General features: G+C 34.0%; 1 protein-coding gene across 4 annotated transcripts in view; it reads left to right on the top strand.

Annotated features, from left to right (window-relative positions):
* Nucleotides 1-27524, top strand: part of UBA6 (ubiquitin like modifier activating enzyme 6) — an 84065-nt gene that overhangs the window by 22561 nt on the left and 33980 nt on the right. For 3 of the 4 annotated variants that reach the window (XM_059384766.1, XM_059384775.1, XM_059384785.1), the window contains exons 3-13: nt 55-149; nt 1099-1127; nt 4580-4674; nt 5169-5280; nt 12626-12706; nt 15889-16011; nt 17922-18045; nt 19945-20048; nt 21761-21823; nt 22741-22817; nt 23389-23455. In XM_059384766.1, coding sequence (XP_059240749.1) covers nt 55-149; nt 1099-1127; nt 4580-4674; nt 5169-5280; nt 12626-12706; nt 15889-16011; nt 17922-18045; nt 19945-20048; nt 21761-21823; nt 22741-22817; nt 23389-23455 — 970 coding nt within the window. Of the gene's footprint in view, nt 1-54; nt 150-1098; nt 1128-4579; nt 4675-5168; nt 5281-12625; nt 12707-15888; nt 16012-17921; nt 18046-19944; nt 20049-21760; nt 21824-22740; nt 22818-23388; nt 23456-27524 lie in introns of those variants that run through there. The other variant, XM_059384794.1, reaches the window with a different exon arrangement.

The raw sequence follows: 27524 nt of genomic DNA, 5'->3' as shown, positions 1-27524 counted from the left end.
AGGATATGTAGTTTTGGTGAAATAATTTATTGTTTTTTATTGTTTTACCTATAGTCGACAGAGGTACGTTCTTGGAGACACAGCAATGCAGAAGATGGCCAAGTCCCATGTTTTCTTAAGTGGTATGGGTGGTCTTGGTTTGGAAATTGGTAAGTAGTATTTTTACATATAACTTTATATGACACCTCGAGCAACATAAGTTAAAAGAATTTTCCCCTTGTATGTATTGTTTCCTATAAAGGAAATTAGATCCAAAACCTTGAGAAGATTCAGTTTTGGGTCTTTTTCTTTTTGGGTATGTTTTCTTTTCTCTCTCTCTCTCTCTCTCTTTCTCTCTTTTTTTAAGATTTACTTATTTATTAAAGAGAGTAAGCAGGAGCAAGGGGAAGGAGCAGAGGGAGAAGCAGATTCTCTGCTGAACAGGGAACCTTACCTGGGGCTCAATCCCAGGACTCTAGGATCATGACCTGAGTCAAAGGCAGACACTTAACCAACTGAGCCACCCAAGTGCCCGTTGACAACACTATTTCATAATACTGTTTTTTTTTTAAAGATTATATTTACTTATTTGACAGACAGAGATCACAAGTAGGCAGAGGCAGGCAGGGGGGCGGGTTCCCCACTAAGCAGGTTCCCCACTAAGCAGAGAGCCCAATGTGGAGCTCGATCCCAGGACCCTGAGATCATGACCCGAGCCGAAGGCAGAGGCTTTAACCCACTGAGCCACCCAGGCGCCCCTCATAATACTATTATATTCTTCCACAAAGAACTGGTAATGACACTTTTGCTTTTCTTTATGATGTTAATAGCCATTAATTATCATTTCTGTATCTTTAATTCATTATGATAGAGCACATACACACATATTTATAACAACCTGTCTAAAATAATACAGTAAAACTTTAGTGTATATATACCTCAGTGTGGTATGATTATAGAAAATTCAACTTTTTCCTTTTGGTTTGTCTGCATTTTCTAAGGAACTAGTATTTTTTAGGTACTAAAAAAGTTAAAATTATCCAAAGATGTGACCAAGCTCCATCCAAATGATCTAATATACATTCCTAATATTAAGCTATTTTTCTTTCTCCTTCATAGCAAAGAATCTTGTTCTTGCCGGAATTAAGGTAAGTGAATAAACGTCCTTGGTTATGGTAGTTGTTTGTTGTAAACTTTTTTTTTTTTTTGCTCATCATTAGTGGCAATCATTTTTACACTTTGGCCTAATTATTGCTGCTGCTTCATTTAGTAGCAAAATTGTTTTAATTCTGTATTTTCCTCTTTTTAAAAAAAACTATTACAGAAAGTTTAAAAATTTTATGAGACTAATCTAAACAAAACCCCATGTACCCATCATGCAACTTCAGTTACTTGCTCATAGACAAATTTGTTCCATATTATCTCTTTCCCATTCCCCACTGTCCCCAAGCCACCAAATTTTTTTTTTTTTTAAATAGAGATTTTTATTTATTTATTTGACAGAGAGAGGTCACAAATAGGCAGAAACAGAGGAAGGAAAGCAGGCTCCCTGCCGAGCAGAGAGCCCGACGCGGGGCTCGATCCCAGGACCCTGGGACCATGACCTGAGCCGAAGGCAGAGGCTTAACCCACTCAACCACCCAGGTGTCCCCCCAAATTATTTTGATATAAAACTCAAGGGAAGGAAAAATAAAATAATTTATTATTTTATTGAGGAAGATACAAACCATAAGAGACCCTGAATCCAATGAAAAAGACTGAGGGTTGCAGGAGGGGGGCGGTGGGAGGGAGGGGATAATTGGGTATCAGCATTAAGGAGGGCTTTGATGTAATGAGCACTGGGGCTTATTTGCAACTGATGAATCACTAAATTCTACCCCTGAAACGATTTTTAAGGAACCTCAGACACCCTACTATAGCATTCTTAAATATATTAATATATATCTCTAAATGATAAGGGTGCCTTGTGAAAGCATAACCACAATACCATTTTCACACCTAAAAATGTAACCAATTCCTTAATAGCATTGTCTTAGTTAGCTATTGCTGGAAACAAATTACCCCAAAACTTAGCAACTGAACTTATCAGGGAGCAGCTTAGCTGGTTAGCAGCTTAGCACTTATCAGGGAGCAACTTAGCTGGTTCGTCTCTTTGGGGATCTCTCATGAGGCTCCAATTACGATATTGGCAGGGCTGCAGTCATCTCCAGGCTAGGGAAAGAATCTGCTTCCCAAGCTCCTTCACATAGTGATTGACAAGATTCAGTGGCAGGGTGGTTCCGCTTCACATTCTCACTTTAGTTCCTTGCTGGCTCTTGGTTGGAAGTTGCCCTCAGTTCTTGAAATGTGACCCTTTCCATGGGACAGCTCGCAATATGGCAGTTTGCTTCATCAGAGTAAGCTAGCAAGAAGACAAGAAAGGGAGTGTCCTAGCAAAACAAATCACAGTCTTTTGTAACCTAATTTCAGAGGTGACATTCCATTATCTATGCTTGTTTGCTAAAAGCAATTCACTAGTTTATGAATGTTAGGAAAGGGAATTACATGAAGACCTGAATAACATGAATTGGGAGCTATTAAGGCTGTCTTACAGCCTGCCTACCTCAGTCATCAAATATCTAGTTAGAGTTCTAATTTTCCCACTTGTCTTATGAAAATTTTATTTGTTTTGTTCTAATCAGGATCCAAGTCAGGTCCATGTACTGAACTTGATTTCTTTCAATGTAGAGATTGCCCTTCCCTGATTTTTTCCCTTACAGTGTACTCGTAAATGAAACCAGGTCATTTATCACATACACATCTGCCCTTGTATTTCCTGTAAACTGGTAAGGTCTATCCAAAGATTCAAATTCAGATTTGTTTTTTTTTGGCTTTTTATTGCTTCACAGATAATTTTATTTTCTCATCAGGAGAAAATCATAATCTATTGGCCTTATTTTTCTGGTTGTTACTAGCGATTAATGATCATTGCCTAAATACATTATTTCATTAGGGCTAATGACATTCTAATTCTGTCATTTCTTTTTGATTTATTAGCTGGAATAATTATGTATTTGCTTTATCCTATGTTGTATTATACCTATTTATGACATAACTTTAGGTTAACAGTTTAAGTATTGTTAATAACAATATAATTATTGAACTTACTTTAATGATTTTCTTTTTTATCCTTAGGAAAAATCCCATCCAGATTTGGCAGGCAAATTAACTACTTTTTAGAAAGCAGTAGTAGTGGATTTTTAGGGATCACTTTTTTAAATTTAACTTTTACTATTATAAGACATATCTAATTCAAAGTGGAAATTACAGTGGCACCTGCGTGACTCAGTCGGTTAAATGTCCAGCTCTTGATTTGGCTCAGGTCATGATCTCAGGGTGTGCTGGGCGTGGAGCCTGCTTAAGATTCTCTTTCCTTCTCCTTTTACATACCCCCTCCCCTGCCACATGCTCGTATTCTCTCTCTCTTAAAAAAAAGAAAGAAAGAAAGAAATTATAAAGCAAGGTTTATTCAGGTTAATCTACTTTCTCTCTTATCTAATTCCCTCCTTCCCTTATTAGGTTGCCTGCCTTTTTTTCATGTTTTTAAATATAAGCAAATGCATACATACAAATATGCAAATCTGTATATGCATGTGTATACATATTTATCCCCTCTTGCCTTTCTTAGATAAAGTGTCATACTTGCCTCCACCTTGCTCCTTATCACTTAACATATCCTGGGATTACTCCCTAATGCTAAATATATATATTTCATTCTTTTTTTATAGCTGCATGGGATACATTGTATGGATTATCATATATTATTACACAATTCCTTATTGGACGTTTTTGTTGTCTTCAGGCTTTTTCTATTACAAATAATGCTACAGTTAATACTCTTGCACATATGTCTTTTTTGTATCTTTCCCAGTGTGTCTTTGTGATAGATTTTTAAAAGTGGGATTGCTGTATCAAATAAAAGCACACTTTTGCTAGAGATTGCCAAATTATTTCCCGTTGAGGTTATGCCATTCGATATTCCCGCCAATAATATATGAGAATGCCTGATCACCTCATTCACCAATACAGTATATTGTCGAACTTTTGGATTTATACATTCTGATGAATGAGAAAAGGAATTACATTCTTGAGCAGGGTTGAACCTGCTTAAATACTTTAATAAAAGGCCATATGCATTTCTTTTTCAGTATACCCCATGTTCTTACACCTTGTCCCTTTTTCCATAAGATCTCTAATGTAAGTTAAAAATGTTCTTTCCAATTAGCCAATTGTCTTTCTTACTTTGAATACAGAGCATTTGAAATTGTTTGCTTTTGTGAGTTCTTTTGATTTTTTTGTATTTTGATTAATATAGTATGTTACTTTCCTAAATTAAAATTCTCTTATGGCTTAAAGTAGTTTTTCCTTTAATTTTCCTGGATTTCCAGGTGTATATGGTTATACTCTGTGTGAATGAATCCAACTTTGTATGCTTCCCAATTCTGAAGCTTTTAATTACTTTGTATTGTTTATTACACAGGATAATTCTGATACAGTATAAAAGGTATTGGAGATAGTTGTCTTATTCCTGACTTTAACAGAGATTTTTCTCTTTTCAAAGGCACTTACCATTCATGATACAGAAAAATGCCAAATGTGGGATCTAGGAACGAACTTCTTTCTCTGTGAAGATGATGTTGTTAATATGAGAAACAGGTGAAGATAGAATATTTTGATGTATTATTGTAGGATTTTTTTTTTACTCTTGCAATTACTTAGAATATTTTCTGTGTCCAGTGCACTAGTTCATTCAGAGTTGTTTGACTCATCACCATAAATTCACATCACCATAGTAAAATAAGTGTTAACATATACTTACATAATTATTTATATTTGTGAAATTTTTAAGATATTCATATTGCTACCTAGAAATGAATTTATGATTGTTAAGGGTCTTTATTATTAAAAGACTTAGTATGGAACCATAGGGGTATACTTTGAGACTAATATGGTTTACTATGGAATATGACAGTATGCTACATCTCAAGATTGTATAGTTATCTATAAAAGTCTTATAAATTTCCACTGAAATTTTCTAACATTCAGGTTTCTTTGATGTTGTCGAAGTGTCCAAGCATGAGAGATTGGGTATATTGAAGGAAAGAATAGTAAAAGTCTTTTCTTTTTTTTTTTTTTTTTTTTTTTTTTAGGGCTGAAGCTGTACTTCACCATATTGCAGAACTAAATCCATACGTTCATGTCACATCATCTTCTGTTCCTTTAGATGAAACCACAGATCTCTCCTTCTTAGATAAATACCAGGTTGGTACTCTATTTTGTATTTATATTTTATATGTTTTATACTAGATGTTATTGACAGATTATAAGGCAAATTGTTACATGTTATTTTAGTATATAATTAAACCTAGTCTTCTGAACAGAACAGAAAATTTTAAGTTAAAAGACTTCCTTTAGAATAATACTTTTCTAATGCCCCATTTTAGGGAACACCCTGAGAACTACTGACAAAACCATTACATTTAACTAATGGTTTTGACTAATGACCATATACATGTGGAAACCCAGCTACTGTCACAGTAATGTTCATCAAAAACTACCCAGCATGTATTTCTAGCAACATGTATTTCTTTCTCCTGCACCTACACGTCAGTTGGAGTTCAGCCATTCTGGGCTGAACTCAAAATTGCAGAGTCTGTGTTTTGTTCTGTATGCTCTCTTCTAGAACCAAGAGTCCACCAAGTATATGGTTTCATGGCAACAAAAGAAATGTGTAAAGTCAAGTCCAACTATCTAAGCACATTTCAAATTCTGTTCATGTTACTTCCATTAATATTTCATTGGCCCAGGCGAGTCACATGGTCAAGCCAGAAATCGAGGAGCAGGAATGTAGTACACTGCTCTTCCTAAGGCCATAGGCAAAGGATGATGTATAATCCAATGGCAGAGGAATAAAAAATGCAAATCAACATTCAGTCTACTTTAGTTAATATTAACTTTAGTTAACCTTAAATAGTAACAACAATTCTCCACACCTTAGATGTTTCAGAAGTGACTAGGTTAACCCTGGTTTTCTCTGCAAGTAAATTATGATATTACCCATTTAGGGAGAAGCACTCTGTTTCACCTTTACTCGGTACTTTTGACACTGTGTGACCATGTGTATGGGGGGGTTTTTACCCAACCAAGCAGGCAGTTCTCCAACTCCCTGGACACCTAGTTCAGTGTCCTATAGTTCAGTTCAGTTTTGACACTATTACTTAGAAAAGATAGCTTCACATCCCATACAGTAAGGATTCATTTCCACAACAGCCCCCTTTTTGCCCCGTTTCTGACATGAATCACAAGTCGAGGTTGTTATCCTGTGCTTCTAAAGACTGGCTATAAATCAGAGATTCCCACACCCCCTCCCAGGGTCTAATTAATTTGCCAGAGCAGCTCATAGAATGCAGGAAAACAGTTTACTTACCAGATTGGTTTATTTAAAAAGCTATAATTCCAGGGGCACCTGGGTGGCTCAGTGGGTTAAAGCCTCTGCTTTCGGCTCAGGTCGTGATCCCAGGTGGGATCGAGCCCCACATCGGGCTCTCTGCTCAGCAGGGAGCCTGCTTCCCCCCACCCCCCTCTGCCTGCCTCTCTGCCTACTTGTGATCTCTCTCTGTCAAATAAATAAATAAAATCTTTAAAAAAAAAAAAAAAAAGCTATAATTCCGGAACAGTCAGATAGAAGGGACGCATAGACTAATGTATGGGGAAAGGGGCACACAGCTTTCATGCCCTCTCCAAGTATGGCAGCTTCCCAGCACCTCCATGAATCCTGAAAGCCTTCTGAGCCCCTAGTTCAGGGATTTTTATGACAGCTTCATTATGAAAGCACAATTGATTAAATGATTGATCTTTAGCAGTTAAGTATATCTCCAGCCCCTCTCTTCTCCATGGAGGCCTGAGACGTAGGACTGAAAGTTCTGAATTTTAAATCACAAGGTTGGTTCCCCTAACAATCAGCGCCCCATCCTTAATGACATCCAAATGTCATTTCATTAATCTAAACTCAGGTGTAGCTGAAAGAGCCTTGTTATGAATAACAAAAGATGTTATTTCACCTTTATCACTCTGGAGCTATTTCAGGACTTGGGACAAAACTAAATACTATGACAAAAGATGCCTCAAATGCCTCGATAGCTCTTACATAGGAAATTACAAGAGTTTTTAAATATCACACTAATTTTAAAACCAGCATAGGCTTCCATTCTAGACTGCATAACTTGAAATCCATCCTCTACAAAGATGCGTAATAGACTTTCTAAGTAAAATTGTTTAATAGACTTCCTTTTTCTAAATTTTTTTATTAAAGTATAATTAACATATTAGTTTCAGGTATACAGTATAATGATTCAAGAATTCTGTGCATTACTTAATGTTCACCATGTTAAGTGTAGTCACTATCTATCACCAGTGTTATTACAATATTATTAATTATATTCCCAATGCTGTACTTTTCATCTTTGTGACTTATTTATTTTAGAATTGTATGTTTGTACCCCATACCTCATCATCCTCTTTACCTATTTTACCATCCCGCTACTCATCTCCCCCCAGCAACAACCATTTTGTTCTTTCTGTTTGAAGACCGGGATTTTTGTTTGTTTCTTTGTTCATTTCTTTTATTTTTTTGGATTCTACCAACAAATGAGATCATAGAGTATTTGTCTTTGACTTATTTAATTTAGCGTAATACTGTGCAGGCCCATCCATGTTGTCGCAAGTGGCAAGATCTTACTCTTTTTTATGGCTGAGTAATATTCCATTATAGCTTTTCCTCCAGTTTGCATTCTCACCAACGGTGCAAAAGGGTTCCTTTGTCTCCACATCCACACCAATACTTGATATTTCTTATCTTTTTGATTCTAGCCATTCTGACGGATGTGACATGGTACCTCATTATGGTCTTCACTTGCATTTCTCTGATAATGAGTAACATTAAGCATCTTTTCATCTGTTGGCCATCTGTATGTCTTTGGAAAATGTCTGTTCAGGTCCTCTGCTCATTTTTAATCAGATTATTTGGAATTTTGGTGTTGTGTTGTATAATTTCTTAATATACTTTGCATATTAACCCCTCTCAGATAGATCATTTGCACCTGCAAATGATAGGCTGCCTTTTCATTTTATTGATGGTTTCCTTCACTGTTCAAAAGCTTTGATATAGTCCCAAAAGTTTATTTTTGCTTTTGTTTCCCTTGCCTAAGGTGACATATCTAGAAAAATGTTGTGGCCGACGTCAAAGAAATTATTCCTCTGTTTTCTTCTGGGAGTTTTATGGTTTCAGGTCTCACATTTAGATCTTTATTTTGAGTTCATTTTTGTGTTTGGTATAAGAAAGTGATCCATTTTGATTCTTCTACATGTGGCTGTCCCAGTTTTCCTATCACCATTTGTAAGAAAACTGCCTTTTCCCTACTGTACATTCTTGCTTCCTTTGTTTTTAGATTAATTGAACATAAGGGCATGGGTAAGCATGGGTTTATTTCTGGGTTATTCGGTTGATCTATGTGTCTCTTTTTGTCCCAGTACCATAGTATTTTGATTACCTCAGATTTGTAGTATATCTTGAAATCTGGGATTGTGATATCTCCAGTTTTGATCTTCTTTCTCAAGATTGCTTGAACTGTTTAGAGTCTTTTGTGGTTCTGTAGTATTTTTTAATATTTTTGGTATTATTTGTTGTAGTTCTGTGAAAAATGCTGCCGGTATTTTGAAAGGGATTGCATTAAATCTATAGATTGCTTTGAATAGTATGGACTTCTTAACCATATTAATTCTTCTAATCCATGAGCATGGAATATCTTTCCATTTGTTGTATTGTGTCTTTAATTTCTATTGTCAGTGTTTCATAGTTTTACCTCCTTGGTTTTATTTTTAGATTTTTTTTTTTAGTGCAGTTGTAAATGAGATTGTTTTCTTAATCTCTCTTTCTTCTACTTCATATTGGTATGTAAAAAGAGATTTGTGTATATTAATTTTGTAAACTGTGATTTTACTGAACTCATGTAGCAGTTCTCATAGTTTTTTTGCAGTCTTTAGGGTTTTCTATGTATAGTATCATCCCATCTGCAAATAGTGACAGCTTTACTTCTTTACCAGTTTGGCTGCCTTTTATTTCTTTTTCTTGTCTGATAGCTACAGCTCAGACTTATAGTACTGTGTTGAATAAAAGCGGTAAGAGTGGGCATCCTTAACTTGTTCCTGATCTTAAAGGGACAGCTCTCATTTTTTTACCATTGAGAAGAAAATGTTAGCTGTGGGTTTTTCACATACGGCCTTTATTATGTTTAGGTATGTTCCCTGTAAACCTACTTTGTTGAGAGTTATTACCATTAATGGATGTTGTACTTTGTCAGATGCTTTTCCTGCATCTGTTGAGATTTAAGTGATCCTACGGTTTTTATTCTTTCTCTTGTTAATGTGATTTATCATTTTGATCAGTTTATAAATATTGAACTGCCCCTTGCATTCCTAAAATAAATCCTACTAATCTTGGTAGAGAGGGTTTTTTTTTTTTTTGAAGTTTTTTAATGTATTATTGAATTCAGTTTCCTAATATTCTGTTGAGATTTTTGCATCTCTGTTTATCAGAGATATTAGCCTGTAGTTTTGTTTGTTTTTATAGTATCTTTGGTTTAGAATCAGGGCCTCACAGAATGAATTTGAAAGTTTTCCTTCCTTTTCTCTTTTTTGGAATAGTTTAAAAAGAATATATATTAACTTTTCTTTAAAAGTTTGGTGGAATTCACCTGTAAGGCTGTCTGGTCCTGGCCTTTTGTTTTCTGGGAGTTTTTTGATTATTGATTTGATTTTTGATAGACTTCTTTTACATGAGTATCTGAGCCTAAAATAATGTAAGGGGTGTGCTCAGAGACCAAAAATTTACATTAGCCAAAGGAAATGAACTGCTTATTGGCTATGGTCACTTTTAGACAGGGATCACTGGTTTCAGTAACCACATTTCTTGGGAATTAGTGATAATTTAGAAACAGAAGAAACAAAATGGTTTACACGAGAGAGAGAAATGGATTTCCAACCTACCCCTCTTCGTAAAGTTAGAACCTAAGAGAGCTATACAAGGAAAGTGTTGATTAGAATAGTCTTTTGCCCATCAGAACAAGATTGCCTGTTTTCTTTTGAGCTGTGGATGAAAAAAATAATGCTCTTCTCTGGGAATTCACAACCATATGCTTGTCCTCACCCGAGTTTGGAGATAAACTTTACAATTCTTTACAATGTAAAATTTCCCAAGCTGAGAATTTGACGTAAGAAGTAAACTGGTAATATCCTGGAATGCCAGAAAGAAATTAAACAAATACAAAGGAATCTACCTCCAACTAAACCATGGTGTATTCCAGTATATAAAGCTACTTTGAAGGTGATTCAGGATACAAAATAACAAGACAGAAAATGTAGTGCAGTGTGATCAAGAGTCAGTGAATATAACAAATAATAGAATTAACCTCCAGGAATTTCAGATAATAGAATAATTGGATACAGACTAAAAAATATACGTGTTCAAATGACTGAATCTTAAAAGAAGGAATTAAATATACAGTATGGAAAAGGAATTACAGATGGAAAAGGAAATACAGAAGGAATTAAATATACAGTATGGGAATAAAAAAAACTTAAAAACAGGCAGATATGATAAAGAATTAATAGAACTTTTAGAAAGGAAAATATAGTCTTAAAAATTAAACCTCACTAGGTAGATTAAGCAGTGGGTAGATACAATTGGAGTAAGAATTAGTGAACTTAAAGAGCTAAAGAGATTATTGAGACTATAGCCCATTGAAATTAGAGTTAAGTGTGAAAGAGAAATTAAAAGAAATGAGAGCTTTGGTTGCCTGGGTTGCTCAGTCAGTTAAATATCCAACTCTTGATTTTGGCTCAGGTCATGATCCCAGTGTCCTGGGATCAATTCCCCCCCCCCCCAAAATCTGGCTCTCTGCTCAGTAGGGCGTCCACCTCCCTTCTCCCTCTCCCTCTGCCTCCTTCTACCTCTCCTCCCCCCTGGTCATGCACACTTTCTCCCTCTCTCTGTCCCTCTCTCAAATAAATAAATAAGATCTTTAAAAGAGAGAGCTTAAATGAAAAGGTTCAGTTCATCAGATTAGATTTCTGGAAGGCGAGTATTAGGAAAGAGCAATATTCAAAAAAATTATGGCTGAGAATTTTCCAGCATTGATGAAACACAAATTAGATTCAGTGAATGATAAGTCTCAGATTTTATTCTGTTTACAAACTTAGTAAGTTAGCCTGTTAATATTACTGGTTGCTGGCAGAAAACATGAGATTTCTGGGTCAGAGACTAAGGGCTTTATTACTCAGAGCATGGTGAGAAGTATGAGTGTCATGAGATAACTGAGTGTTTCAGTCAGTTAAGTATCTGATTTGATTTCAGCTCAGGTCTTTATCTCAGGGTCGTGAGTTCAGGCCCTACGTTAGGCTCCACACTGCATGGGGCCTACTTAAAAAAAAGTTATATTTGTTTCATTTCCTCTTGTCTTCCCTCCAACCCCATTAGTGTAGTGCCGAGGACTCAGTGGATGTCTGCTCATGTGATGGGTCCCTTTTGAGAAGAGGAGCACTGAGCTTGGGAAACCTGCTGTTTTATAGCACGCAACAGATATATGCTTTCCCTCTTTGTTCCAGAGGGTATCAAACCTCATTCCTAAGCTTTCACAAAGCAAATATAATCCTGAGAAATGACCCAGGAATGGTCGAGAGCCTTGGATTCATGGCTGACCCAGTTGAGACATGTACAAAAAGTAAGAGACCCATCGAAGAGAAATATCTCCCTGCAGGAAGCATACCATATTCTGAGCTAGATGAATAAGAATAAATTCACACCTGGATATTTGTAGTGAAAATGAGTTATACAATTAATTCATGGGAATGAGCAGCGAGAAAAAGTCTGGAATGAGAGCCTAGTTCTGCTTTTGCCACTTGATAGATGAATAACCTTAGGAAAATTTTTGACCTTTATGAAACTAAGTTACTTAAGATAAAATCTAATTATAGAGCTGTAATTATCTCACAGGGTGATGATAAAAAGGTAAGCATTGAAAATTAAAATCTTCTGGGGCACCTGGGTGGCTCAGTCGTTAAGCATCTGCCTTCAGCTCAGGTCATGATCCCAGAGTCCTGGGATCGAGCCCCATATCGGGCTTCCCTCTCCAGCTCTCCCATGCTTGTGTTCCCTCTCTCACTCTCTCTCTCTGTAATAAGTAAATAAATAAATAAAATAAATAAATGAAAGAAAAAAGAAAAAAATTATAATCTGCTTTTTTTAAAATAACAGAAATTGGTGGTTTCACTAATAACCCTGTCATAAAGCAAAAGTCATATTGTGAATCTGTTGAATATCTGAAGTAAAAGCAAGCTAAGCCAACTAATGTAGTATGTTATTTTTACTTTTGCTATTCCATAACTCTGAAGGTTTTAACCTTAGGATGGAGTACAATAGAATAGTATTTTTTAGTAAGGAAGACAATGTTTTTCTCATGATGCAAACTGAAATGCTTCTGATTTAGAAGTGTATTTTTCCAAACTAATTGTTTATTTTCTAGTATTTAATTTCTTATGTTCTTCTTAACAGTGTGTTGTATTAACTGAGATCAAGCTTCCATTGCAGAAGAAGATCAATAACTTTTGCCATTCTCATTGCCCTCCAATTAAGGTAATAGTATCATTTAATAATGACAGGTAGTTAAAGAAAGAACACTTCCACTATTAGAATTTGTAGTTTTTCAGTGCATTGTATAAAAAGTTTCTTTTTACATGAGGATACTCACAGTAATATTTTCCTCTCAATTTTGGCATCATGTTCATTTCCTGTTTTCAAAACCAAGATCTAAATTTGACTTACAGCAAATTACCAAAACTAAGGAAGAAATAAGGTTAGGAATGGAAATAATAGTGAATATTGACTTCATCATTTAACTTTAAAAATGGCGTAATGGTGGTTTTCAAGACGTTTATTGGTTCTTGTAAGAAAAACTGATTGAGCATCTGCTACAGATACAGTTGGAGGCAGTAGGAATACATTAGTGAATAGGACAAACAAATTTTCTTACTCTAGAAAATTATCTAGTAAGGAAGATACAAGTAAAAAAGCAAAGAAATACCTAGTTTCAAGTCCTATGGAGAAAAAAAGCTAGGTAAAAAGTAGAGTATAATGTCTACATGACGTTGGGATGGGAACTAGTGTTGGTTCTCTTAAATTAAAGGTCAGGGAACTCCTCTTTGGGGAGATAACATTTGAATAGAACCCTGAATAATTATAAAGAGCCAGCTGTAGAAAATGTGGGAAAGAGATTCAAATCATGAAGAACAGCAGGTATAAAGACTTACAAGTATAAAAATTTGCTTGGTGTGTTTAAGGAACAGGAAGACGCAAGCAAGACCAAAACGGAGTTTGGGTAAAGAGGATATGAGTACACATTTTCAGAGGATTGGGTTCAGAGAAGTAATTAGAAGGCCATAACTTAAATAACTTTGAGGATAGCTGAGTTTTAAGCCCATGATTTTGGCCTAATGTATGTTTTTTAAAAGATTTACTCTGGATATGCTGTATAGAAAATAGTCTAGAGCAGTAGTTTTCAAAGTATGGTCCAAGGATACTGAAATTCTTGATATCTTTTCATGGGATCTGTAAAGTCAAAACTATTTTCATCATATTATTATAAAATGTTATTTGCTTTTACAGTCTGATTTTCTTATGGGGTACAGTGGAATTTCCAAAGTCTAGATGATGCGTAGTGATACTATTGCTTTGACAGCTAATGGAATGTGTGTGTATTCTTGTGTTTTAAATGTTTCTCAGTTTTAATCTCTAACACAACAAATATCAATAGTTACAACCTATGAAATAAAAACTCTTTCGGTCCTCAATGATTCTTAAGAACATGAAGGAATTACAAAACCAAAGAGAGGGACGCCTGGGTGGCTCAGTTGGTTGAGCAGCTGCCTTCGGCTCAGGTCATGATCCCAGCGTCCTGGGATCCAGTCCCACATCGGGCTCCTTGCTCAGCAGGGAGTCTGCTTCTCCCTCTGCGTCTGCCTGTGTTCACTCTCTCTCTGACAAATAAATAAAATCTAAAAAAAAAAAAACCCCAAAGAGAAAAGAGAGCCATTGAAATATGAGGGTAGAATAGAGTAGCCTATGTGAGAGATGCTGGTGCCTTAATCAAGAGAGGTGGAAATAGAGATTGTAAGAAATCACTGAATTTGAAATATGAGAATAGATGAATATGAGTTGTGAAGGAAAGAATAATCAAGAATGACTTTTAGATTTTTCTGGAGTAATTGAGTTGTGGTGACATTGGAAAGACCAGAAATAGGTTTAGATTGGAAAAATCATAATTGATCCTGTGCAGTTACATATATATTACTAGCCCCACCTCCTTTGTGGGATTATTTGTTCCTTTGGAAAAAGAAAAAACTGTTCGTTCCTTGGAGGTAGGCACTAAGCCAACAGCCACACTCTATTAAATAGATGTGGTGAAAATTTTTGGATTGTGGTGTTTACATAACATATTTGCATTCTGTGCAACATTATGCTGTGGTTCACAGTTTAAACAGATGAATAAGACATAAGGTAGTCAGTAAACTTAAGACAGGGCACAGAAGTTTTACAAATTAATTACACTGAGTTATGAGCTAAAATCTTTATTTATGTAATTGATATACACTGTCTTACTTGAAAGTTGTTCTCAAAAGAAAATGTCCTCAAGTTTACAGCTTTTGAAGCTAAAAAGTTTCTAAATTTCTGCTCAGTTTTGTCTCCTAAAAAATGCTGTGCATGTCCATTTTGATAGTAAAGGCAGTACATGATCCAGTAGGAGGTAGTCTTCTATTGACTCTCACTACTTCATGTAATAAGTGGTATAAATTACTTTAATGGGCTACATTTTTATATCCAAATATGAATATACAAGTTTTTATTTTAAAAAAATGACTTTATACAGGATCATATGTGTTACAGAGTAAGAATTTCCCTTTATTATTTTTAACTCTAAAAATAATTTTGAGCACAAAAACAGTTTCTTTACAGTTTTTTAGAATGGAGAATATTATAAAAATCACTTTTAATAAAACAGTGATTAACAATTGTGTGTAAGAATCTGATTTTTACCTCTCTTCACTTTGATGTATACTGTTAGTACCTCAGCCCTTTTCTGTTTGTGGCCTTCATTTTCAGCTTTGAGCTCTGTTCTAGTTTCCATTAACTCTACTTTTAGTGACTAGGCACTCATTATTTTCTCAAATGGAAAGTAAAAATTCGCTGCTAAGACCATTGAACCAAAATAACCATTTCTTAAATATTTTACTTGAGTTTTAGGACAAGGAAAGAATTTTTGTCATTTAAAAATCAGAGAGTGTAGGGGCCTCTGGGTGGCTCAGTGGGTTAAAGCCTCTGCTTTGGCTCAGGTCTGGATCCCAGGGCTTTCTGCTCAGCGGGGAGCCTGCTTTCCTTCTCTCTCTCTGCCTGCCTCTCTGCCTACTTGGTGATCTCTGTCAAATAAATAAATAAAATCTCTAAAAAAAAAAAAAAATCAGAGAATGTATAATGATGATTGTGTCATCTTCTAATTGTGTAATACTTAGAAATATCCAGTCCCAAATACCAATATCCTTGATTCCTGAAACAGTTTACAATTAATGTATTTTATTTGTGATTCATTTTATATCCCAAAGGATAGTCTTTGTTTGTTTTTGTTTTTGTTCTGTTTTTTTTGTGGGGTTTTTGGATAATCTTAATTACAAATAAACATGTTGTGAGGGGGCTTAAAATAGAGGTGGAGGTTTTTTTCTTTAGGTAAATAGATAAGCTTGAACTTATTTTTTATCATTTCACAGTTCATCAGTGCAGATATGCATGGAATTTGGTCACGGTTGTTTTGTGATTTCGGTGATGAATTTGAAGTTTCAGATACTACCGGAGAAGAGCCAAAAGAAATTTTCATTTCAAATATAACACAAGTATGATTGTGTGTGTATATATATATATATATATATATATGCATATATATGTAATTGTGTATTTATATGATTAATTTTTTAATGTTGATGTGAATATAATTTTGCAAATAGTGATATTAGCAAAATGCTGTAATATGCAGTATTTTTCATTTGTTTTATAATATTTTAAGATAATTTGTAAGGGAATATTGTGTAAATCTCTTGATTGCATTATAAAGTTAGAATAGACAAGAGTATCTGGATTCCTTCTAACATTAATAATTGGTACATAAACATTTACTTATGTCATAATTTTAATTTTGTTCAGTGTGGTGCTCCTATTGGACATGAAGTGTGATTCAGTGTTTATTGTGTCAGATTGTAGATGTACTAAGTATGTCATAAGTCACCTGGCCCATCACTTGACTACAGGAGGATACATAGACAAGAGCTTTTTTAAAATTTGTTATATTTCTAAAACATCATTTGGAGGAGGAAAAAAGTTAAGAATTACCCTTAAGATCAAAAGTTAAGAATTACCCTTAAGAAAAAAGTTAAGAATTACCCTTAAGATCAAATCTCCCTTTTGTGAGAGATTTAAAATTTGTACGTACTTTCTAGTCACATTAGAAAGTTCATATAAGCTTAAGTTTTTAATTCCCTAAAAGAATTGGAGAAAAATCATCATGATCAATTTCTTACTTGTTTTTTTTTTTTTTTTTTTTTTAGTTCTTGGTTTGTTTGTTTTAGTCTAAATCATTACATTTATTTGATCCTTTTAGTCAGTTTACATTAAAGCTCAAAAAGAAGCCAAATATAAGGGAGTAATATATTTTGTCCTGATAGTGTTTGTGCTTCTGTCTTTATGCTTGATTTTTAACCCAGTGTAATGTTGCCTTTTCACCCCTTCTTAGGAAGAATGCATTTGAAAAAATCATTTTCTGTCTCTCTACTTACAGAATGATTTTTTTATTCAACCTTTAACCTTTGTACTTGATTTTAGTTTGTCCCTGCAAATATCATACAGTTAGAATATGCTCCAGGGTCTAGTATGGATGCTTGTATTACGTTGGTATTTTCTTTTATTGAACAGTGCACAAAGTATGAAGGTTATCCATAAAGAATTATAAAATAACCATAAGTGTTCCCATTTAACTTACCTTCAAATTATTCCTCTTTTTTAATAAAGTCCTTATGAATTTTATTCTTCTTGAGACATTAGTAAACCACATTAGGTTAATTTTATCTACATGTTTGTGATCATGATTTTATTCTTTTCCAAATTATTCAGTCCACAAGAGAATTTTTAGAATCTTCACAATTATGAAAGACAGAATGACAATTCTTTAGCTTTTATTAGATTAAGTTATCATTACCTTATTCAAGAAGTGTGTTGGATTATATGTAGTTGGGAAATTTGGGGGCCTTTGACCTATCCCATCCATCCTGTTTGGTAAGATAAGCCAATTTCTTCCTATTTTTATCCTGGTAAACTGGGCTATGTATTTTTTTCCTTTAAAGTGTTGGGCAAGCTTTAAACTACCAGTTTTCTGGCTTTAAATTTCTGTCCTTCTTCCTTCTATTTCCTTGATCTTAAAGTTAGATTCATCATTTTTGTATAGTTTTTTGTAACAAAACTTTAAAATTTAAATTTGATGACTTGAATGTCTTTCAGAAGTCACAGAAATCTTTATATCTGTGAAATATCCGAACTCCCTTGTAGAATCTGTCTCCCCGAAATATAAAAATTCTATTTTAAACATTGATAGTAAAATAAGATGATCATTATTTTGCGAGAATTCTTAAAAGGCTTTTACTAAAAAAGGAATGTCCCAGTATTTTGACTATTTTGAGAATTTTATGATAACATGGTCCCTTTTGTGAGAGATTTAAAATTTGTACAAAAAAGGTATACATGAACTTGTTTTTAGGCTAATCCTGGCATTGTCACCTGCCTTGAAAATCATCCTCACAAACTTGAGACTGGGCAGTTTGTAACATTTCGAGAAGTTAATGGAATGATGGGCTTAAATGGATCTACGCAACAAATAACTGGTAAGTTTATAAGTTTTATTAATTCATTTATACTTACTCATTATTTAGCACTTTAGTAGTTCAGACAATCTACTCAGTGCTGAGAACTCAGCATTAACTCCGACATGATCTAGTTCTTCGCTTCAAAACATTCGATCCAAGTGAGGAGATACTTACCTTAAGCAGCAATGGTATAAACAGAATACAGGCATTCTGGGAACTCTAAATGTAGCAAGGAAATCTACCCAGTCTTGGTACAGCAGCAGTGAGGACAGAATATCTTGATTAAAATTTTAAGATTGGATTGGGGCACCTGGGTGGCTCAGTGGTTTGGGCTGCTGCCTTCGGGCTCGGGTCATGATCTCAGGGTCCTGGGATCGAGCCCCGCATCGGGCTCCCTGCTCCGCAGGAAGCCTGCTTCCCTCTCTCTCTCTCTCTCTCTGCCTGCCTCTCTGCCTACTGGAGATCTCTGTCTGTCAAATAAATAAATAAAATCTTAAAAAAAAAATTTTTTTTAAGATTGGATTGACTTAGGAAAGTGGTAAAAAGAATATTCTATGCAAGGCCAAATAATAAATGGCAAAACAATTCAAGGGACTAAAAGATATAATATGGCAGGGTGGCAGTGGGAGTTGAGGCAGCAAGTCTTAAGGCATTTAAGAGGAAATTTCATGATCTCATTCAGTAAGGAGGGAAATATTGCAACATGGGCAACTTACTCATTTAGGGAGTGCAAAGGGGAAGTTTTGAAGAGAAGGTAAGGTGGAAGGGCAGGTCAGGCCCGTTGTAAGGTGGCTATGAACTATACATGGAAACGTGTTTTTATTCAGTGGCTTGGATGGAAAAAATGAATGGATGTTGTTGCAGGCAAGTTTGTGGGTTTGTTGGCAAAAGCCGAAGGAATTTGGTTTTTTTAATAGACTAAGATGAGGTCATTGCCCAAAGGAGAGGAAAGGTGCCACAGTTAGAGATTTGAGGAGAGTAAACATTTTAAAAAATAAAAAGATTTAAAAGAAAATAGAAGGATTATCAGTCTTCATTTAGTGCCCATTTGAAGTTGAAGATAGTGAATTTTTAGCAGTGTTAATTTGAATAGTTTGTGATTTTCCTTCACCCATGTTTAAAAGATGTAAAGACATTGCTAGACATCTTGTAACTCAAAGGTGGCATGTTTACACCTGTTAGCTAAGAACGATTCATGTTAATCTTTAGGACATTTGAAAGTCTAATTATGTAATTACTGTATAGACTAGTAAATAGATTACTTTTTTTTTCTTGTAATGACTGCAAAATGGATCCTTAGGAGAGAAAAAATTAGTCCTGTTATGAACTCTTTATACTAAAACAATTTTGGATCTACGGTTAATTGAGCATCTTTGGTAACAAAATTACTGGATTTTGTTTCCCAGACTATATCCAGATACATAAAATACAAGTTAGATCACTAACATTAAAGAATTTTTATCTGCTTTTGCAGAAATCGACTCAGCTAATCATTTAGGGTTATTGTTATTTTGGGATCTGTGCCATGGGGGATTGTGAGACTTCAGAATCTTCAGGCAACCATTTGTCTGCCTACCTACTCATTAGCCAGTACCACATTATATTTTAGTATTAATTGTATATAATTATTAGTTATCAGTATTAGTTATTGATGTCTTATAAAATGATTTTACTAGTTAGTAGTAAGCATCCCTCATTACTGTTACCCCCTTTGGGTTTTCTTGGTAATTTGTAAGTGCTTGAGTTCACATTGGAAAAATAGTGTGTCTAGTTTTCCACACTTTCTGCCCCCTCCAAAAAAGATTTATAATGGGATCTTCTAATTGTATAAATTAGGGAAAATTAAGATTTTTATCATAAGTCTTCAAATTTAAATACCTATATCAGTACATAATGGTTTTCTTATTTTTCTTTTAGTGGTATCACCATTTTCTTTCAGCATTGGTGATACTACAGACCTGGAACCTTATTTACATGGAGGCATAGCTGTCCAAATTAAGACTTCTAAAACATTTTGCTTTGTAAGTATTGTTTGTTTGTTTGTTTGTTTTGCTTTAAATATATTTCTTTGTAGAAGAGAAAAAAAAAGTAATAGTTAACCAGACAATTAATTCAGTAGATTTAGTAGCTGAACAGATTTTTGGTTTGTTTTTTTTTTTTTTTAAGATTTTATTTATTTATTTGACAGAGAGAAATCACAAGTACACTGAGAGGCAGGCAGAGAGAGAGAAGGAAGCAGGCTCCCTGCTGAGCAGAGAGCCTGATGCGGGACTCGATCCCAGGACCCCGAGACCACGACCCGAGCCAAAGGCAGCGGTTCAACCCACTGAGCCACCCAGGCGCCCCAGATTTTTGGTTTTTAATTTGTACATACTTGGAGGGAAATGGGATCAATTTAGGGAAATAAACTGATAACAATTAAAAAAAATTATATCTAGAAAAAAAATTTTATATCTAGAATACCAATGCATGTAATTAAGGTATAAAAATTACCTCAAAAGGACTCTACTTTTTTGAATCATCAAAGAGTTGATCATTCTTCTTATTCCCTAAGACAAAAGATAAAACTAATATATGTTTGAAGGATTTAACAAGCATTGAAGCTATGTTTTGTTTTACTACTCAATTATTTACATTGTTAAATTAAAAGGAATATTTTTCATACTTAGTTCAGGTTTTTAAATTTTAATTTCAGGAAAGAGTGTATATGTTGGGAATATAAAATAAGCCTATACAAACTGACATTGAAAGGAAATTTAAGTTTCTAAATAGAATATAGCAGGGACATCTGGGTGGCTCAACCATCTGCCTTTGGCTCAGGTCATGTTCCCAGGGTCCTAGAACTGAGTTCCACATCTGGCTCCTTGCTCAGGGGGAGCCTGCCTCTCCCTCTGCTTGCCACTCCACCTGCTTGTGCTGTCTCTCTCTGTGCGACAAATAAATAATATCTTTTAAAAAAGAGACAGAGAGAGAATATAGTAGCTACTGTGTAATGAGGAACTAAGGAGTTTCTTGCCGCTTCAATCCACAGGCTCCTTCTCATTATAAGCTGTCTACTACATCTCTATATTTTCTTGCAAGTTCTCAAGGTTTAACTTGATTGCCTCTTCTTTCCAGAACAATTATTAACCATAGTCCTCTACAAGGCTTAGTCCAAGCCAAAGTTTGAAGAAAACAACAGATCAAAATATAGTTCATCAAATCTGCCCCTGCATTATTTCCTCTTGGCTCTGTTCCCAGTTTTTAATAATGCCTCAGGTTTATACCCCAAGTAAATTTCAGATTGGGTGGGTGTTTGAGGGGATGGTTGGTTGATTGGCTGGGTTTTTCGGCCTTCGTGTGTTCTCTGCTCCACGCAGAAAATTTCAGCTTTGAGTATTTATTCAAGTCTTATCAGGCATAACAAATCTTGATAATTCGATATCAAAAAAATACAGTAGCTTTTTTATTAAAACAGTAGTTTTTTTCAAGTATATAGGTGTTTTCACCAATTCTTCCCAAATATAGTAGCAGGTTGTCTAATTGCATTTAACATTCAAAAAAATGAAATACAATTGTTTAAACAAGGGGCAGTAGGGAATAGTAACTCTTTTATATTTCAATTAAACCGTATTAGCCCAACCATCCATAGTTATTTCAGACCTTTGAGAGAGATGTATTCCTTTTAGTGCTCTATATATTTTGTCAAGGAATCACTCACTTACTCTGAAGAAATTTTTTTTTTTTTTTTAAGGAGCCATTGGAAACTCAGATAAAACATCCAAAGTGCCTTATTGCGGATTTTAGCAACCCTGAGGTAAATAAACACTTTGTAGTTTTTAAAGAGGAAGCAAAGTGGGGTTGGGAATTGGTAAGAGACATTTTAAAGTTGAAGTAGGCTAACCATGTATATACCTTTCTGTCAGGTTTTTTTAATAAAGGTTGGATTCACATACCTAGAGTTGACTCCCAAGAATTAAAAACAGGAATTTATTTCATGGAAAACTTTTTAAAATAATAGGAATATATGTTACTTTAATAATGATATACTAGCTTTGGTATTTAAAAAAATGATTTCAGTAATTTATGCAGATGACTTTACTAAAAGATTTTCTGAACCATGTAGGTTTTTTTTTTAATTATTTTTAGTAACATATAATGTATTATTTGCCCCAGAGGTACAAGTCTGTGAATCATCAGGCTTACACCTTTCACAGCACTCACCATAGCACATACCTTCCCCAGTGTCCAAATGAACCATGTAGTTTTATATGATACATGTTTCTTCCTAAAAACCTTGGAAGCATTTATTGTGTACTTTTAAATCCCTGAATATAATTGTGCAGCAGTGAGTTTATTTGTGGTAAGGAAAGAATTATTATATGAATAGTTTCCAGATTTATAAACATTGATCAAGGAAACGGATTTGGTGATACTGATTTTATACAAATTTTTGTTGTTGTTAGTTGATATTACTGTGACTTTCATGCAGATAACGTACTAAAACCTGGGACTGACACACTATTATGTTAAATAATAGCCTTATGGGCTTTAAGTCAAGTTGTTTAACTTCTCTAAGCTTCAGCTTCCTTATCTGTTAATTAGAGATAATAGTATTAAGGTAATTGATTTATCTTAAGAATTAAATAATGTTTACAAAATTTTAGCACAGTGCCTGTCTAGCACATGTTATGCTGGCAATAACTGTTGAGCAATTTTTAATGTTCTAAACAGGCACCTTTAGAGATACACACAGCGATGCTTGCCTTGGACCAGTTTCAGGAGAGCTATAATCGCAAGCCAAATATTGGGTAATGTTTTCTGTTTTAAATAACTTTTTTTTTTATTATAAAAGCAATATTTTGGAAATGATAGTTTAAAAAATTTAAAAAGTAACTAAAGTCCCTTAATAGTTGCAGTACTACTAAATACACCAAACTGTATAAACCTTTATTATGACATCTTCTTTGTTCTGGGAGGAGTGGAAAGATCAATTTATTAAAATGGATTTATGCTAAATAAGAATTTTCCCACTTTGAAGTCTTCAGAAGCTACAACTTTAAAATAAAAAAATCTGGGAATTACTGAGTTATGAGTCCACTATGTAATTTTTTCCTTTCTAGCCTATTAAGTCAGAAGTATTGTTGCAAATAGTTTCTTTCTTGTCAATTTAAAACTAAATCCTATTTATATAGCATCATGATTTTTAATTAATGCATTTATTAATCAACTACCTTCAAGTCAGGTAAGCACTTCGTGCTACCTGGTGCAAAATTCCACTTTTTTTTCTTAACACATTACTTAAATTTTAGTTTTGAATATGAGTTACAATTTATAGCATTTCAGAAAATTGAAATTGGGATCCTTCATTTTGAATCCTAGATGCCAAAAAGATTCTGAAGAGCTTTTGAAACTAGCAACATCTATAAGTGAGACCTTGGAAGAGAAGGTGAATATTCAAAGTTAATGGCCATCAAAAAAGGTGTAACATAGATACATTCTATATATTAATATTCTCTTACCTTTCAGATCCCAGCTTTGCTGCTTATTGACTCTGTGACAGTAGGCAAGTTACTTGAATTTGTTCTGCTTTAGTTTATAAATCTATAAAATAGCATTTACCTACCTCAGGGGTTTATTATGAACATCAAGTGATTTAATTTTGTGATGTGCTTAGAAGAGTATGTGGCATATAGTAATTACTATTTGCTATTGCTGCTATATTTTTAGTATTAATATTATCTCTGCTCATTTACTTAGTTTGTTAACCCACAGAAACTCACTGTATAAAGTTGTAAGCTCTCCTATAAATCATCTTTTATCCATTATATATTCATATTTCTTAATTGCATTTTGCATATCATGTTTGGACATTTCACCTAGAAAATGTCTTTTTCATGTTATGATGCTGTGCCTGCTGGCCAATAGTTTTATTTTAGCAGATACCAAAATAGCAGTGTTTGTGCAAATTCATTTTTTTTGTTTTCGTTATTATACTATAAAAGTAAGAAGGAAATGAAAAGTCTTCACATTTGTGGTTAAGTGAATATGATCTCATATTTTATGTGATTAAACAAAGAAAGAAATAATGTACTGAAAACAGTGAGTCATTAACCACAAGTTAAAGACCTTTTATGCATTTAGTGGTTACTGAAAAGTGTGAAAATCTAGAAATAGATTGATGAAGTCTGATTAAAAGGATGTTAAGAATTCATCAGGTTTATTGAGATAAAACTTAAAAGAAAATTAGACCCTTTTTAGATACACAGTACACAAAATTCTATATGCAGTTAAACTGTGCACAATTAAGTCAAAGTGTACAGTCATGTCACCACCACCAGCATCAAGATCTAAAACATTTTTGTAGTGCCAAAAAATTCCCTTATGCCTCTTTATAATCATCTCCCACTCCCCCAACCAATCATGCCTTTTTCTTGTAATGCCATATAAATGGAATCATGTAGTATGTAGCCTTTTGAGTCTGGATTATTTTACTAAATGTAATGAAGCTGAATTTCATCCATGTTGTTGCATTTTCATTCCTATTTATTGTTGAGTAGTATTCCATTATATGGGTATACCACAATTTGTTTTCCCCTTTAGCAGTTGGTGGACATTTGGATTTCCAATATGAGCAATTATGAGTAAAAATCCTGCAAACATCCATACAGATTTTGGTGTGGACTTTTGTTTTCATTTCTCTTGGGTAAACACCTAGTATCGTGTTAGAGAGTGAAATGATGGGTATACGTTTAATTTATAGAAATTAAAGAAGAAACCGCCAAATTGTTTTTGCAGAGTGGCTGTACCATTTTTGCATTTCTACCAGAAATGTATGAGAGTTTGAATTGCTCTGTATTATCTTCATAATGGTATATTATCTGTTTGTTTGATTTGAGCCATTTTAAAGTTTATGTATTGATCTTGTTTTGGTTTTAATTTGCATTTCATAGTTAACTTTGCTTTTGGTGTCTTTTCATATGCTTATTTGTCACTCCTATCTCTTCTTTGATAAATTGTCCTTTCAAATCTTTGTTTTTTAATTAGATAAGTTGTTTTCCCATTGATTGAGAAAGGTCTTTATATGTCCTGGATTTCAGTCCTTTATGGGATACATGTTTTACAAATATTCTCTTCCAGTCCATGGGTTGTCTTTTCATCTTATTACAGTGTGTTTTAAGGAGTTTTTAATTTTGATAAACTTCAAAGTACCAGTTCTTCTGTATGTGGTTTGTATATCTTTTTAAATCCAAGGTCATATGTTTTCTTGGAGAATTTTTCTTTGTCCTTTGTTTTCTTTGGAAATTTTTATGGTTTTATGAGTTCATTTTTGTATACATGCAAAGTATGGGTCAAGTGTATATAATTCATATTTTATATTCATTGGGTACAGTTTTGTGCTTTTATGAGATTTTTTATACCCTGCCAGGCATAGATTAAGGTTAATTTTTAAATATATGAATATCTAGTAATTCTAGCCCACTTGTTGAAAAGGTAGTTCTTTCCTAATTCAATATTCTGGGTATTTTTCAGTAATTTATTGAACATCTATGAGTAGGACTACTTCTGAACTCAGTGTTATCTTCCATTGGTTGTTTCTGTCCTTTTTCTAGTACCATCCTATCTTGATTACTACAGCCTTATGGTAAATCTTGAAATCCTAGGATATTTCTTAGAGCTCAGAATTATGTATTTTTCTGATTCTTACGTGTTTTAAATGTTTTCAGTAGTCTCCATGCTTGAAAGACAACTTGGCTGAATATAAAATTCTAGGCCTTACTTTCTTCAGTGGTATCTTGCTTTGTATCTTACTGTTGACAAGTTTTGTTAAGAAATGTAATGCCAGCTTAATTTTCTTATTCTTATAAGTAGTTTGGTATTTTTGCCTCATGACTTTTTATATTTTTTATCCATAAAGTGTAATAATTTTACCTGGTTATATCTCAGAATTGATCATTCAGTCCATTTTCTCAGGTATACTGTGAGCCCATTTTGATACATGGATAGAAATTTTTTTTATTTCTTCCCCCTTTTGATCAGTTAGGGGGTGTTTGCTGGTGGGATGGATTATTTGATACTTAGTTATTAAATTTCTAATTCAAAGTGAGGTGTTTTGTGTTTGTTTTCCCACATCTCCCAAATATTCATTAAGGATGTATGATTCACTCAATCAAATTTCATCTGCCTTGTGATTAGTTTGGAGGAGAAATTTTCAGTAGCTGAAATGTTTTGATTCTAATTTTCTGTTTCCTTCTTACATTACTTTGGTATAGTAAATTGGTTTTTCTCCATACTTTTGGTTCAGGGCAAGGGTTTTGGATTCTTTTCCAGATTACTACTTCTAAAACCCTTATTCTCTTAGGATACTGGAGTTTCTTTAATGGATTCTTTAATGGGTTTTTGTTTTGTTTATTTGTTTTAGAGGATAGGTGTTGGTGTCTTGTGGATCTCTTTGATTTCTGTTAAATCCTTAACTTCCTCTCTTCCTTTTGTGTCAAAGGATGTCTCCCTATTTCTATTTATATCATTCTCTCCCAGATAAATTCTTACACCATAGTCAGTGCTGAGATCTGCTAGATTTCATAGGTTTTCAGTAGTTTTTGCACTTAGTGTGGGGCTTTCTGTTTTCTCAGAATGATTGTAACTTTTAGGCCTTTCATTCTGTTTTCTGTGGTTACACACTTCCTGCTCTCTCTGCAACTTTGCAGTAGTATGATGTCCAAAGTAGTTTTGTTGGAGTTTAGTATTTATTTTTCTATTTACAGGTAATTTGAAGTTCATAATGTTTTGTTTCTTAGTAATACTGAAACTCTGCCACTGGTTTATTTCTCTTCTTATGGATACATACCTGTTTTTAGAGGTTGTGTGGGGAAATTTAGATTTAGGCTGCTGTCATTATCCTGAGGCAACCAAATATTCCCCAGATTTGGCTGTTTGTTAATTAAATAATAGTAGAATCTTGGGAGATAGTGTAACCTAATGGTAATTTGCACTTTTGGGGTTCAGATTCTATTTTATTAGCTATAAAATCTTAAGTAAATTCCTTTATCAAAGTTTCAGTTTTCTAATTTGAATGATAAAAATTATATTTCCTAGGATTATTTTATAAATTACATGTGAATTTAATATAAACTCACAGTAGGTGCTCAAACTACCTGCTTCTATTCGCATTCTCATCGTTTTTACTATTGTCACTACCACCAGTATCTCTGCATTCAGAAATGGCACAGCTTAAATGAAATCATAATCTGAGTTGCAGTTAGTGCTAAGTAGTTGAAAAATAATGAAATCTAGAATACTGAAATGGAGTGGGTCGAATAGTAAATAGATAGTAACTAAATAGATAGTATCCTCTTTGTATCACAGATGTCTTGAAGAATAAAGAGCTTTCCCTGTTCCCCCCCCAAATGTACAAGTAGTGTTATTTTACATAGGGTTTCAAAGCAGTTGAGCCCTATTTGAATTTTAAGGTTAAGATTAAGGTTATTGCTATTGAAAGAATAGGAAGAGAAAGAGAA

Source organism: Mustela nigripes, chromosome 1, assembly GCF_022355385.1.
Source record: "Mustela nigripes isolate SB6536 chromosome 1, MUSNIG.SB6536, whole genome shotgun sequence".
NCBI classification, from domain to species: domain Eukaryota; kingdom Metazoa; phylum Chordata; class Mammalia; order Carnivora; family Mustelidae; genus Mustela; species Mustela nigripes.
Note: the sequence above shows the minus strand (reverse complement) of the source record. Positions and strands in the feature narration are given on the sequence as shown.